General features: G+C 26.2%; 1 protein-coding gene across 1 annotated transcript in view; it reads right to left on the reverse strand.

Annotated features, from left to right (window-relative positions):
• Window positions 1-9,040: 9,040 nt before the first annotated feature.
• Window positions 9,041-14,992, reverse strand: part of LOC129976477 (importin subunit alpha-7-like) — a 39,255-nt gene continuing 33,303 nt past the window's right edge. The window contains exon 13 of the mRNA XM_056090087.1: window positions 9,041-14,919. Coding sequence (XP_055946062.1) covers window positions 14,726-14,919 — 194 coding nt within the window. The 3' untranslated portion in view covers window positions 9,041-14,725. The remainder of the gene's footprint in view (window positions 14,920-14,992) is intronic.

The raw sequence follows: 14,992 nt of genomic DNA on the forward strand, positions 1-14,992 counted from the left end.
ACAAAATTCGCATATATATAATTATTTCTTCATGAAAGCAAATCTCGTCTTAATGTGATAAAGACTCCTTAAATTTTCATTTATTTCATGAGTTACAATGCGAAAAAAAATGGCAGTTGGAATTAATTGATCTTTAAAAGTTTTTTTAATGGACTTTTTTAAAAAATATAGCTTTGAACTCAACCTAACGACGAGGTGCACTTCTTTTGCCTAAATTATGGATGACAAACTTACTTCAACACTAAAATTTACTAAATATGTTTCCTTTATATGCAATTCCTTGCATTGACGAATTAAATTCGTTTCAACGTAAAACTCTTTCCAAATAAATCAGTTCATTTGTTCATCAATGCAAAAAAAAAAAAAGCATTCATTTAATGCACAAAATATTATATCGCTTTAAATGCAGGTAAATACATATTGGGAATACAAAAAAGAATTGTAAGATCAATTTTGTTTATTACGTTATTAATTATCTTCATTTCTCCCGGAATTAATTTTGAAAATTAATTGTAAGTTGGCAGTTAGTTAGAACATCCAAATGTGGCTTCCTCTAGATAATTATATTTTATTTTTGTCATTGTAAATTTATGCAAATTATTTTGATAAGGCTGATCAGATCGATGTTACTTCGTCTTTTATTACAATACTTAAAATTTTTTGTAAATCATTCTAAGGCGAAAGTTCTAAATTGTTCACCATTCGAGATTCTTTACACTGACCAAAAATATTTTGAGATCTAGTACTTTTCGCTGATTTATGACTTTTCCCTCCTTTATACTGAAAATACTTGTTGCATTTTAAAAAAGTTGTAAATAAATCAAAAAAAATTATGAGATTTAATTATTATAACGATTTTTAATATTATTAAATTTTTACATTTTTATAAAATTATTTAATTTTCCTTTGCTGTATAAATTGTATTAATAGACATTAGTCAAGATTTCGCCATTTTGTAGTTGCCTGCGAAACAAGAACTTTGTGATAAAAAGAATCAAATGAAAATAATAACTACGACTACGGTACTATTTTTAGTATATAAATTTTTAAAACTATTAATAAAACTGACCACTTTTTTTTTAATTTATAATTCTCATAATTAATAAACTTTTATTCTAATAAAGAATGGAAAAGTTCCAAGAAGAAAGATAACCAACATATGTATGTTGGTTTTAAATTCAGTTCTGTATAATATGTTTTATATAAATGTCACCCATTTTGGATCTTTTTAAGATAGAGAATAGATTCATCATTTTGGTGTAGATAAATAACACAGTAAAAATGTCGGTCAAAAAATATGTAAAGACGTTAATATTTAAAGTTTTTTAAAGTATCCATATAGTCCTCAAATGTGACTTTTGAGAAAAAATTCTCATATGATCGCATATAACAGTTTTGAAATGAATGATAAACTGAATGCAGATCAAAATGCAATTTAGATCCTAGCAAATCCTTCGGATCCAAATCATAAGCATATAAATCAGACTATTTCGATGACTCAAAATAGAATCACAGGGCCGGAAAGAGTTAATTGCTTTCAAAGTCGTAGCAGTTGTGAAGTTTTGCAATAGAGATGCTCTGGGAGATATCCTGCCAACCAATGATAATCAATGAAGGCTACTAGTTGTTCTACCAGAAACATTCGAATCTACTTTTTTAGCATTCAAACTGGACTTATCAGCGAGGCAAACACACAAATGGCCTCGAAGAAAAAATAGCACCTTATCAATTTTTTACACAATGCCAAACACCTCCGGAATAAATAGGCAGATTGTATTTATCTCTCATACTAATAAAGGAAAATATGTTTATGAGATCAACACTCTATAGAATAGACCATTTGATCTATAATTATAAAATTTAGAGGATGGGAATGGTTGGTGACATATTTTGGAAGATGGGAATTTTCAATTTGATAAGCTTTTTTTTGGGGGGGGGAGAGGTTGATTAATTAAAAATAAGCATTTTTTGACGTTTTCCCTTATAACTATCATATATATTATTGCACAATAATAAATTACAATTATTTAAATATTCTAAAATTATCTTTTGATTGGTGTCAACTTAATTGACGTGCAGTTTTTTATTTATTCTTAATGAAATTTAAAAATATTTTTAAGTTTATTTTACATTTTAATGTGTCAACGATTGGATTTGAAATTTGTTGGATTTTATTGGCACAAGAGCTATGGTGTTGACTATGCTGGCCAAACTGTATTTTTTTAGGATTAAAATATAAAATTTCAGCTATAAAAGGCAATGTAAAAACCTTTGAAAAAGATTAAGAATACTTAAATATGGGGATAAAAAGCTATTGATTTCAGACATGCGAAAAGATGAGAAAAGATTTTAATTAATTTTATCAAGCAAAAGAGATCATGTGAAGTTGCTAAAATGATATAAACGTTGAGTACTAAAATTACTGTTGCAAAAAAACAAAACTCAAACTTTTTTTTTTTTTTACTGTTTGACTGTTGAAACGAAACTCAAATTATTTTCACTGCTGTTGCAAATATTTTCGCCAGGAATATTTTTTTCTATTATTAATAACCAAAATATGAAGAAACAGCTTATTTTTCTCATGTTTAGTAATTTTCTGTTTTAAAGATACTTTTTATAATATTTTTGTAATTTTTGTACACTTGCAAATAAGATTTAAATTCACAAGTAAATATTGAGGGAAAGAATTTTTTTAAGTGCTTCCATTTTTAAACATTGCTGCTCTTTCTTGAAATAAAATGGATGTATAAAATTGTACAATCGTTTCTATAGATTGAAAAATGTTTTCTTATCACATTTTTTAATTTTTTTTTTTTTTTAGTCGAAGATGATTCTGAGATTTTATATAAATTATGAAACATATTTTGTATCAGGGTGCTAAGCGAGAAAATGCTGCAAAAATTACCCACTTTTATGCATCTTAGAAACAAGCACCTTTGTACATGCAAATATATTTATGTATTTTTTAAATATTTCCTTTTTAAAATAACGCATAGGTTTTATTCTAAACATTTAAACAACTTTTAAAAATTTTAAATATGAATTTTTCTTAATTTAAAATTTTTTTAATTAATTTCACAATGTTTCCTATTGTATCTTTTAGGTTTAGGTTTAACCAAAAAAAAGTGATAATGCGAATTGTCATTACGAAAAAAATTAAGCGATTTACAATAAAATCTATGATTTTTTCAACATTTCTTCAAATTAACGAATTATCAGTTAATTTTGATAGATATTTCATTTCTAAAAAATGTCGACACTGATATAAAAGCAGAATATAATTTAAAAAATTGTAAGAAGGCGCAACAAAATTTTTTTATCGTGTATATATCAAAATTGAATTAAAAAATCAGATGATGCACTCAAAAAAGATTTGATGAATCTTCATATTTTAGAAGCTTTTTGAATTTGAAATAAATATTTCAAACAATATAAAAAAATAATATTTTATTGTTAATAAAACTTTAAATTTACAGGCATCACGATGAATTTCAGTACAAAAGTTTTTTTGTTTTTGTTTTTTAAAGCTTATTTTTATATTTGCAGCAACAAACAAAATCTGAAACTGTCGGAATGAAAGTGTAAATTTTCTCCTACACTAATAAACAAATTTTAGCAATTTAGAATACTTTATTTGCAACTTTAAAAAGCTAAGAGCTAAAGCAATTTCTAGATGGCGACCATTATAAGAAACTGTTTTAATGAATTTTTTAGATCATTTTTTTTTAATAGAAAAGGACAGCAAGCGCTTAAAAATGATCAGACTATAAAAATTATCTTATCATTACCCATTTCTAAAATTTCAGCGAAAAAGATTTTTTTTAATTTAACATTTCCAAAATGTACTAAAATTTCGCTTTTTAAGCCATGTGTAAAAAAAATATAAATTTCATGCTCAAACTTAAAAAACTATAGAAAAACGTGATTAAACTTTTTACGAAAAAGATTTAACAATTCCTGATTTTAATAAATAACGGCACTAAAGTTAAAAAGAGGCCAAATGAGACCAGGTGAAAAAAAGGTCTAAAAAAAAGAAAGCTACGAAATGAATTTAAATATATGACTGCGATCCTGTTTTTATTTATTTATTTATTGGATCTAGGGTGAGGTAATATATCTATCTCATTGCGCTTAAATTTAACACTCATCATGTGAAGAATCTTATTCAATGAACATATAAAATTTTTAAGTCCAACGACAATATATTTTTTATCACAATATTAATATTGATAAAAACATGTCACTCAAAAATTTGTTGAAGTAATAATATTATTTTGAAATTCATTACAAAAAAAGCATTGTTGCAAATTGCATTCAAAACTACTTTTTAAAAAACTCTTAAAACTAAAAAAAAAAAAATATCAATTGCACCAAAATCTACATCATAGAAATGCTTTTTGTTGTTGTTGTTTGTTTGTTTTTAGCTTTAAGCTGGTGTAAAAATAATTTTTGTGTAATAATGTTCTGTGATGTTATAGCAGAAATACTTTAACATTTATTTTTTAATTTATATTTCATTCAAATTTTATAAAATACATTCTTATTGGGCCTCTAACATCCAAAAACAATTTTTTGCTAACTCTCAAGTCTTTAAGTGGTTTTGGCTGTGAATTGTTCTATCTGTCAGGGTATTCCATTATATACAGAAAGATTTTACCGGGAAGCTAAAAGAAATTGTATAAATTTTTTTTAAAAAAATCATTTTAAAAAGCGAGCGTTCAAAACTCTGAAGAATGATAGTTTTGAAAAACTGTTTCCTCATTTCTTTCAAAATTTAAGTACAGATTTAACAGATTTTTTTATATATATATAAAACTAGCAAATTAGCAATAGTGTTTCAACAAATAACAATTTTCAAAAGGAAAAGATTAAGTACACCACAAAAGAATCAGTGAAAACTCAAATTAAAACTTCATTACACAGGATTTTGCACTGCAATTACATACTGCAATGAATTATATATATAGAACGACATAGCCCTTTTAATGTATCACTTCAAAACGCCACAAAACGAGAAAGATGGTCGATTGTGTTAACGTACTAAAGAGCTTCACTTTAATATATATATTTTCCTTGCGTCTTTAAAGCAGCTTTCTCCATGTTCAATAAATTTATTCTGAATTCAACTCTTTTAATATCAAAATACATATTTCTATATTCTTATTTTCTACTCATCGAAATGTTAAATTCACCAACAGATGGCGCTATTAAGAGATGGTATTTATTTACATCTATTGAAAATGCGAAATATTTGCATTACAGCTCATACTTATTACATTATTTTATGTATTTTTAAAAAGGAACGCGAATTCTAAACGAACATTAATTATTTCTTTGCAAAAAAAAAAAAAGCCGCTACTAGTAAAATTGTTTTATAAAAGCCAGAAGAAATTCGTTGCACCTGTAAAAGAATTCGTCGTGTGAAGCAGATACAAAGAAGTCCAATGTCTCCGTGTGCCCTATACACGATGATGCAGAAATTTGTAATAATTGAGTGACTTGATACTCATCCAAGATGGCGAAAGCAAATCTCGTCTTCTGCCATAGAAAATGAGAATACTACGGTCGTTGAAGTCAGCAATCGTATGATAGAGTGAGTGTGCCATTTGTTTCCCATATATTGAGTATGCCGTATTCTACTGTACGAAAAATCTCATGGGAGATTTTGTATTTTTTTTTATCTCTAAAATCAAGCCTGTGCATCTATTGTAGGGAAACGAGTTAGAGGTTCGTTAAACTATTGCACTTCAGTTACTTGCTGGAATGGCAATTGACATCACTTACTCATAAAGCATTATGTTAAATGAATGTCACTTTTGCCTCAATGGGCAAGTTAACACCCAAAAACGCTGAATTTGAGCAACGGAAAACCCCTCACGGATTCAGGAACAACCCTTACTTCAGGAAATAAAAAAAAGATGTTATAACGTGGTTTTACAGCTAGCTTTATCATTGAACCGCCTTGGACAATTGCAAAGGGGAACCAAATGTGCTCCGTCAATTAACAACGGAACTGTGATATATTAAAGGATTTTGCACTTCAACAACAAGGATGTCTGCAGGACATCATTTTAAAGTAGGATGGCTCACCTCCTCACATCGATAATACAGTAGACTCCCGATTATCCGCGGGCAGGTTATCCGCGCCTGCCGCACAAAGGTTTTTTTTTTTTTACTGATTTTTTCAAAAAGGTGCAGTTTTACAGTTATCTTTTTGTTATTACATAATAGATTACAGTATTAAAACAGTACATATGTATTAATTTTTCTGTGTATCCTTGACGTCTCTCGTAAATACAAAGCACTTTTCTGTTTTCATTTACAAAATGCATTTTAGGTTAGTTTTGAATGATATACTAAAATATTAAGCGTTAGTTAAACATTTCCTGCTGTTTATTTTACGTTTTATTGCACATAAAACGATTTTTCAAAGTTGGAATGACTGTTTTCTCTTTTGCTATACCCGTTTTTAGCGTTTTTCGGATTATCCGCGATTTTTGTTATCCGCGGCGGCCGCGCCACCCAATTCCGCGGATAATCGGGAGTGTACTGTATCATGTTAATTCATCAGTTATTAAGAACATTTTTCAAATACAAGTGTAATCAATTCCCATCTCCCAATAGAATGATCCCCTCATTCGCCGGATACCATCACCCCCCTTGAAACTTTTGGTTGTGGGATTTCATCAAGGAATATATCTACTGTCGAAGGTGAGTATTGTGCCAGATATAAAGTCAATATTCCGAAACATTTGTTCCTGTCAAAAGTGGAAAATATTGTTCGGCGATTAAAGCACATTGTTGAAGATGAACTTAGTGAGAAGTTTTATACTATGCATTTATATTATTCAGTATTTATAAAGCCCATTAAATGCTTTTAACTGCATTGCAGCGCTACCTTTCAGCGGATTTTGGTACTAAAATTTATTTCATAAATGTGAAGTGCAATTATCTGTAGTTGAAATTTTATCCCGTTTGATCCAATAGAATGCATTCTAGAGCCTTATGAAGTGGGAAACTTCATTATTGTTAACCATGAACAAGCAGTCCGTGGAGTTCTTTAATGATTTTTATTCTTAATAGTTTTAAGCGGAGAATCCAAGTTATAATTTTTACCAAGATGCTTTTGCATCAATCATGGTGGGAGGAGAGTAATGAACTGAATCGGAAGGCAAAAAGCAGATAAAAAGCTACCATTAGGATATATTCTGAGCTTAAACAGTTTTAACAACTAAGCATTTTAATTCCAAGGGTAAATGAATAACTCGCACAGTATAGAATTAAAAGTATAGCGATTTCAGAATTCGAATGATTAAAAAATTATATTTAGAATATGGCTTATATATAAACAATACTTATTATTGCCATTTCTTTCAGTCTAGAAATTCCTGAAATACAAATTAAAATCCGTGTTCAAAAACACAAATTGCTGAAAACAAATTTTAAATCAAAACTAGAACTTCATTAAAAAATAATTTACATTTAAGCTTGCATGTGCATAACATGTCACATAAAATAGTACTTGAGTTAAGAATAAATGAAAAACAGCCCACAGTGAATGTCATGCATGTAAAATAAGCAACAACTAATTGAGTTCTAAACCTAATACATCATAATTTTCTGCATGCATTTTCATACTGGAAATTTATCCCCCCCCCCCCTTTAAAAAAATTCCTCTTCCCTGTTTAATAACAATATATTGAGATTTTTTTATTTTCTTAAATAAAATGTGTGCACTTATATTACAATAAAATTAGTTCTTTTATATGAAATCTTACAACTGATTTAATAGATTAATCTTCTGTACATTATCAAATATATTGTTGCATCATGCAGGTTTTCAAATTATATTTCATGCATGTAGGGGGAAAAAGAACCCTTAGCTCTCAAATACACAAGGAAACTTAGTTTAGATCTCCTTAGTGATGTTATCTGATGACATATAAATGTACAAAGTCTCTATTCTGTATGCAAATGTTTCATTCTGTAACTTAAATTTTAAAATGCAAGTTTTTTTTCAAAAGATCAACATCTTCTTCTCCCCTTTTAGTATCCGATTTTTTAAAGAAAAGAATTTCTGATCCTGTTTCTGTAAGAAAATTTTTGCATAAAATCCCCAAATTAGAATTAAAATAAATTAAAGAAAAATAAACATAGTTAATTAACAAACACTAAAGTAAACTTGATCTAAAGATGAATTTCTTAATTTGTTTTTCTTGTAAATATTGAAGAATCAAAAGAAAAAAAGATTGTATTATTAAATTTTTCCATCGTACAAGATTTTTTATGTAGTTTAAGTCAATTTTTAGAAGCTCTGGGTTATAATGTGTCAATTTGTTTACAATTACATAAAATCATTAAAGAAGAATTTTGCTCAAATTTCAATAAGATGATAGTGCAGAAAACTTTAAATCATTAAATGGTTAATCAGGTTTAATAAGCATTTCATAACGATATGGAAAAAACTTTTCTGCAGCAAAAAAATAAGTTTCTTATACAATACTACATCAAAATTTATTTAGGACCTTCATGAAACTAATAGATTTTTTTTAGAAACTTCATTATCATATTGTTGCATGAAATGTTTTGTACTAGTTTGCCACAAAATAAAAGTTAAGAGAATATTTTAGTCAAAAAACACTTTAAATGATAAGAATACAATGATAACCAACAATATTTCTTGAAAAAAAAATTAAGAAATTTTGTTGGAAATATTAAGAAATTAAGTAAAACATTTATGCAGATACAAATGATGAAAATTTAATAAGTTGATCCGATTCCCCTCACAAAAAATTTAATGAATAAAAAAAAAGTGCAGAACTTCCACAAATCTTGTAACCTATTATTTATTTAGTCTTTATAAAATGTTATTTCTTTTAAAATTTAACAAGCCATATTTTTTAAAAATCTCAAATTAAATTCTTTCTCAGTAAGGTTTACATAAAAGTGCTATTAAGAATAATAAATTAATAATCAAAGAAATTTTATTTTTAATAAAATCCTCTTCTTAGCTTTTATATAATTACAACAAACAAACATATCATATTCAGCACATTATTTATTGAACAAAACATTTCATTGAAATACAATCTTAAACAATTCACATGTTGTTTGTGTTATACATGTGTACAGTGTTGGACTATGTACATATTTTGTGTACAATGTTTATGTACAAATGTCTAGTGGACAAGTATAGTAGCTCAGGCAGAGCTACAGTTTTATTTGTATTTGTGTCGTGAGACATATTTTGTCTTTAAGAAAAAGACGTATTTCTGTTTATGGTGGCTTCATAACACATCAGTTCTTTCAAACTCGTAACATACAACTGACCAAATATGCTTCAGTATGCATATAAACAAATTTTCACAGAACACAAATTATCATTGTCAGCTAAGCCATAAAACATATTATACAAGAGAAAAATTTACAAAGCTCAAAAGGGAAAACAAATACAGACAACAGGAATGAAAAATATTATTAATCTAGTCATTTGATAGTAAAAAAATAACAATTAAAAACGAAATATTAGGTGGATAAAATTAATTCAAATAACAATGTCTCAAATAACTTTTTTTCTTTTTATCTATAGCCACAACTAATAAATTACCTAAATTAAAAATTAAATCCCCAGAATTATATCATTAGACTCAAGTAATGATTTGAGTTAAATCAGACATCATTCCAATCATACAGAGAATTTTTGCAATGTATTATAATAAGTACACAGTACTAAAATACTATCCCAAATTGAAAAATGAGTATGTTTATTATATATTATTACTGACTAGATTTTGAAATATTTCTTATCCTACAGGATGTTGTATGTTGACTTTTCAGGTACTAAAATATACTTCACATCCAAAAATACTTTCTAAAAAAGTTGCACGAGATTTATAAACTATATCTTTTTGCTCTTTTCTTAAAATTATTACCCATTAAAAATTAGACTGGCTCCCTAATTCATCAAGAATACTTAAAGAAAGTTACAAAATTCAATAATGCAGAACAATTGAATAAATAAATGCCACTATAAAATTAAAAACTAGTAAATGGATCAAGATATAAAGGTCAAGAAAAAATCAATTTTTTCGATAAAAACAAAAAACACATTCTCAATGATCAACAATTTTTTTTTAAGTAAAGGAGTAATTTTCTAATATTCTTCAAGTGAACACAATTGAAATAGAAATCTTGGATTTATTTTAGAACACTTTAAATATTTAAATAAATCTTAAGTTAATTTATAATCTAAATATTTCATGACTGTTAAGAAAGTATCCCTTTTTAACTTTCAAATTAGAAGCATTTTTCCTAATAATATAAATTACAAATAAAAAAAATCATGTCAATATAATAAACAAAGGAAAGAATTGAAAAATTTATACAAATCAAAAGATTATGCCATGCTGAATTTGTGTGTGTGATTTATTTATAATTTGTAAAAAATTTCTAAAAAATATTTTTAAATCAAATTAATGAAATCTAAAGCCACCTATTGATGAAAATATGTTAAAGAATTTTAAAGAATTCATAACTTTGGATAAAAGAAAATTATTATGTATATCAAAACAGAATTATAGATCACGATACATGCAAAATTTCTGGACTGAAAAGCTGCATAATTTTTGAAATGCTTTTTATCCATAACTAAGTAAAACTATATTATAAAATTATTTAAAGAAACAAATATTAAAGAAATTGTGATTAACAAAGGAAATTTATTACCCAAGATTTGAATAATTTAGCTTTTAAAAAAATATCAGAAGAAAAATGAAAGCAAAAAAAATACTAAATAAATTGTAATTTCTCAGGCCACAAATTTAAATGAATTCTCATTTTTTAAAAAATCTGTCATATTTTAATAGTTGAGAATTTATACATTATTAAGCTCTTGGGTATATTTAGTAATGAAACAACACAAATAAATTTCTTTCCATATGAAAGAGATAAATATCTCATATTTTGTCTTTAGTAAAAAACAGAAGCAAATTAAATACATAGAATCACAATTTGTATAATTATTTAAAGAGGTGACAGATGAAATTTAGTAATTATAGCAAATAAATCCAATACATATTTCAAATTTTAACTTTAATAACAAAAATAGTTCAGCAAATAAAGAAGAAAATTTAACAAAATTTTCAAATTTCTTAACAAAATCTAGCAATTTTTTAAGCTCTAGTTTATTAGAATCGGAATGCAAAAGCACTGTTAACCAGAAGTGGAATCTGTCACCAGAAGTTAAAATTGTTTCAAAAATAAAAAGGCACAAGCTTTCGACTAGATTGTAGAAGCTTCATGGCACAATGCAATGCGTCAGGAAAAGTTCAACAGACAGTATCAGTTGATAATTGTTACAATGTTATTCAGAAATTGTATTCATGCAGTAAAGAAACTGCATAATGGTACAAACAGGATATACATTACATAAAAAGAAACATTTATTAGAAAAGGTGTATCACAGCTCCTTATAAAAAGAACACTTATGGTTTTAGTACAAACAAAGATGTTAAAAATTGAATTCAACTTGTTACAATAGAAACACTTCAAATCTTTGGATATTAGGATTTCAGTTAATAAACAAGTACAGCATTAATGTTTTATAAAGAACTTTTACTTAAAATAAAATGCTGGGCATGATTAAAAATAACAGCTTTTAAAGTTCTTCCAATAAAATAAGTAAAATGAATGTTTATTTAATTTCATTTGTACTTGCCTTAACTGATTAGACAAAAAAATCATTTAGAGCAATGCTAAGTAAAAAAAAAAAAAAAAAAAAAAAAAAAAAAAAAAAAATTATATAGCATTAAATTTTAATATTATGGATATAACAAAATATTGAAAAAATATTTTATAACACCTCCCTTTCCTTGCCCGTTTATAAAAACAACAAACCAACTTCATGAAAATAAGTAAAAAAATTCCTCATAAATATGGAAAATTTCACAAAAATAGTTTTTACTTTTTTTTAAATCAAATAATTTATAAGATTATACATTTACTTCCATTTTTATAAATTTTCACAGATTTGAATAAGTATAAATATATATTTCAACAATATAAAATTAAAATATTTAAACAATGATTTTAAAAGGCAAGTTTTAAAGGCAAACTAATTATTTTCCAAGTATTTTTTATTTTAATTTATGAAACATACATCTTTACCATAAAGCAAAATTTAATTGCATAAATATGAAACTTGGTATCCATTATAGCACTTTCAATTATACCGAGCAGAATGATAGTAACAATTGCTCCTATCTGAGTTTTTCCAATTATTTATGAAATAAATGATCTACATATTATAGGTTAACATTCAACAATCGACAATATCTATGCATTTTTTTACAGTTAAATATTTACAAGTTCTTTTGAAATTAAGTAAAAATTAATAAGAAAAAAATCTGCAGGTAAAAAGTTAATAATTCTATAAAATTGCACAAATAATAAATTTTGGATAAAATATTAATCAAACATGTTAAAAAAGATATGAATATAGACCATGAATAATGTTTTTATCAAATAAGTCTAAGAGATTTATTTATGTTAATACTTATTAAACTATTACACACACACAAATTATTTTAAAGCACTTGGCCACACAACATTTTCACCACCATCACTACAAAAGTATTAAGTTCTGTTGTGTTGTGTAATGTTGTGTTAATTTGTTTGTGTCATGTAATTTGTTGTGTTGTCTGTGCGTGTATGTGTTTCAAAGTGTAATCAATCACTAAACATGGTAAGTAAACCACACCCTACACGAATACAGCAGAGAAACTGCAAACCAATACAATCACTGATCAAATATAATTTTTTTGCTTACAAAACTTCACTTTGCACACAAACATTATATAAAAAGATTTTTTTTTCCTTCTTTTTAATACATGAATAACAAAAGCAAATAATAATAATAATAATAATAATGTGGTTGGTTAGGTATCACTCAAAAATCAGAATACTTGAATTACAACAACTTTTCTTCTACAAAGTTTAGAACAACATTTTTTAACACTTACATAATTATAAATTTGGACAATACAATGAGAACTGAAGACAAATACATAAGTATATCATATATATGTTAAGATTTCTATTATATAAAAAAAGCAAAAGAAATCTATTTACTATTCAAAAAGGATGACAGTTTCTATATTTAGCAGAGGAAAAAAGATATTACAGTAATATTTCTTAAAAGTTGAAAAACTAATCTCCACAATATAGCCATTTAGAAACTGCACAATAACATATTTGTACCAGATACTTTAAATGTAAAAACCAATTGAAACTAAAATTACTGAATTACTATTTTTTACTTAATTTTAGATAACTATTTTTTAAAAAACTATCTTATTTTATATTTCTCAAAAACACTCTACAAATTATAAGAATTAGAAAACATTTCAGATATGTGTAGCTATAAGACCCTATTTAAACCAGCAAATAAAATATGCCATTCCTCTACAAGAAATATTTAATAAACCTAAAATTTTAAAGCATTACCAAGTTCATCTTTGATATCAAGATATAATTTCCAATTTTTCTTTTAAAGTCATAATCATATATGTTAATTAAAGACAAGGACATGCCAAGAAAAATCACTCAAACAATTAATATGAAAATAAGTGGACTGAAAAAAGAACACTCTTACAAATACATAATTCAAAATAAAGCAATATCAATGAAACAAACATGTGATTTAAACAATTTTTAAAAAGTAAATCATAGCATTTTAAATGCAACATGGATAAGTAAAATGAACATTAAAAAAATCAATCAATACTATTTGAACATTATGCAATTGATATTCAAGAGCTGTATACACAGCAAAAACACTTCTATTTATTAACATGATAGTCTCGCTTCCCCACAATATCTAGAAACTCGAAATGATTGTCGAATTTCAAAGTTTCTAAGTAGAGCAGTTAATGGCTCTTGCAATTCTGTTAAAAGCAAATATTTTTGTTTAACAAATATTTGATTTTTTTATGCATCAAATATAAATCTTTTTTTTTTTCTACTGAATTCTAATATCTAAGCTTCCCATGTCAAATTAAAACTAATTCAAGTTTTTTTTTCTTTTCTTTTAAATCCTGATTTTAAATAAATTCTAAGAATTTCAGAATATTTTCAATTGTTAAAATTACTAAACTCTATTCATGCTAATGTGAAAAACTGAATGTAGTTTTTAAAATGTAAAAATTAAACAAAAATTTAAAATCTAAAGAAAACATTTTTTAAAATAAAATCAACCTTTTAATCAGAACTTATATCACACAGTTAAGAAACTAAGTAGTTTTCAATAGTGAGAGATAAAAGAAATAAACTGGAAGAAAAGTACTTGCAATTCTTTTATTTTGCTAGGTGAATCCATAACAATACAGCTCTTTTAAATTGGATACTTGCGGAATGCAGCCACCATAAAATATATACAGACATTTCATTGAAGAGATAGGGAAAAAAACAATCTTTTGCAATGTCCAATTCTTGATTTCATAAATTCTTTACAAATGAAATTAATTTAGCCCGAATAAAAAAGCATTTTATTATTTTTTTTCCACCTTGAGTGTATGGGAAAATAACTGAACAAAATTGCATAAATTACCTTCCAGCTCACATGCACTTAGCCAACTTTTCTAGAAGAGCATGTAAAGATGAGTTCAGCAATTATTTTGTTTATGTCTTTTAGAATTTGCTACAGCAGTTCAAGAATTACCCTTTTTTCTTAGAAACTATAGCCTCCCATGGGCATGTTTTGATCTGGGGCACTGAATTGAAATTGTTGATTAGCAGGGTCAACTTGTGGAGCTAGCTGTGCATCTTCTTCATCCAAACCAAAGTAGTGCTCAATTATATCAAAAGCTTTCTGATATATTTCAACATTTTCATGAGACTGCAAATACTCAATTTTATCTAAACCTGAAATCAAAAATCAATTGTAATTGAAATATTTAAAAAGGTTTAAATTATTTAGAGAAATACACAATTCAAA

The sequence above is a fragment of the Argiope bruennichi genome, chromosome 7 (assembly GCF_947563725.1).
Source record: "Argiope bruennichi chromosome 7, qqArgBrue1.1, whole genome shotgun sequence".
Taxonomy (NCBI): Eukaryota; Metazoa; Arthropoda; class Arachnida; order Araneae; family Araneidae; genus Argiope; species Argiope bruennichi.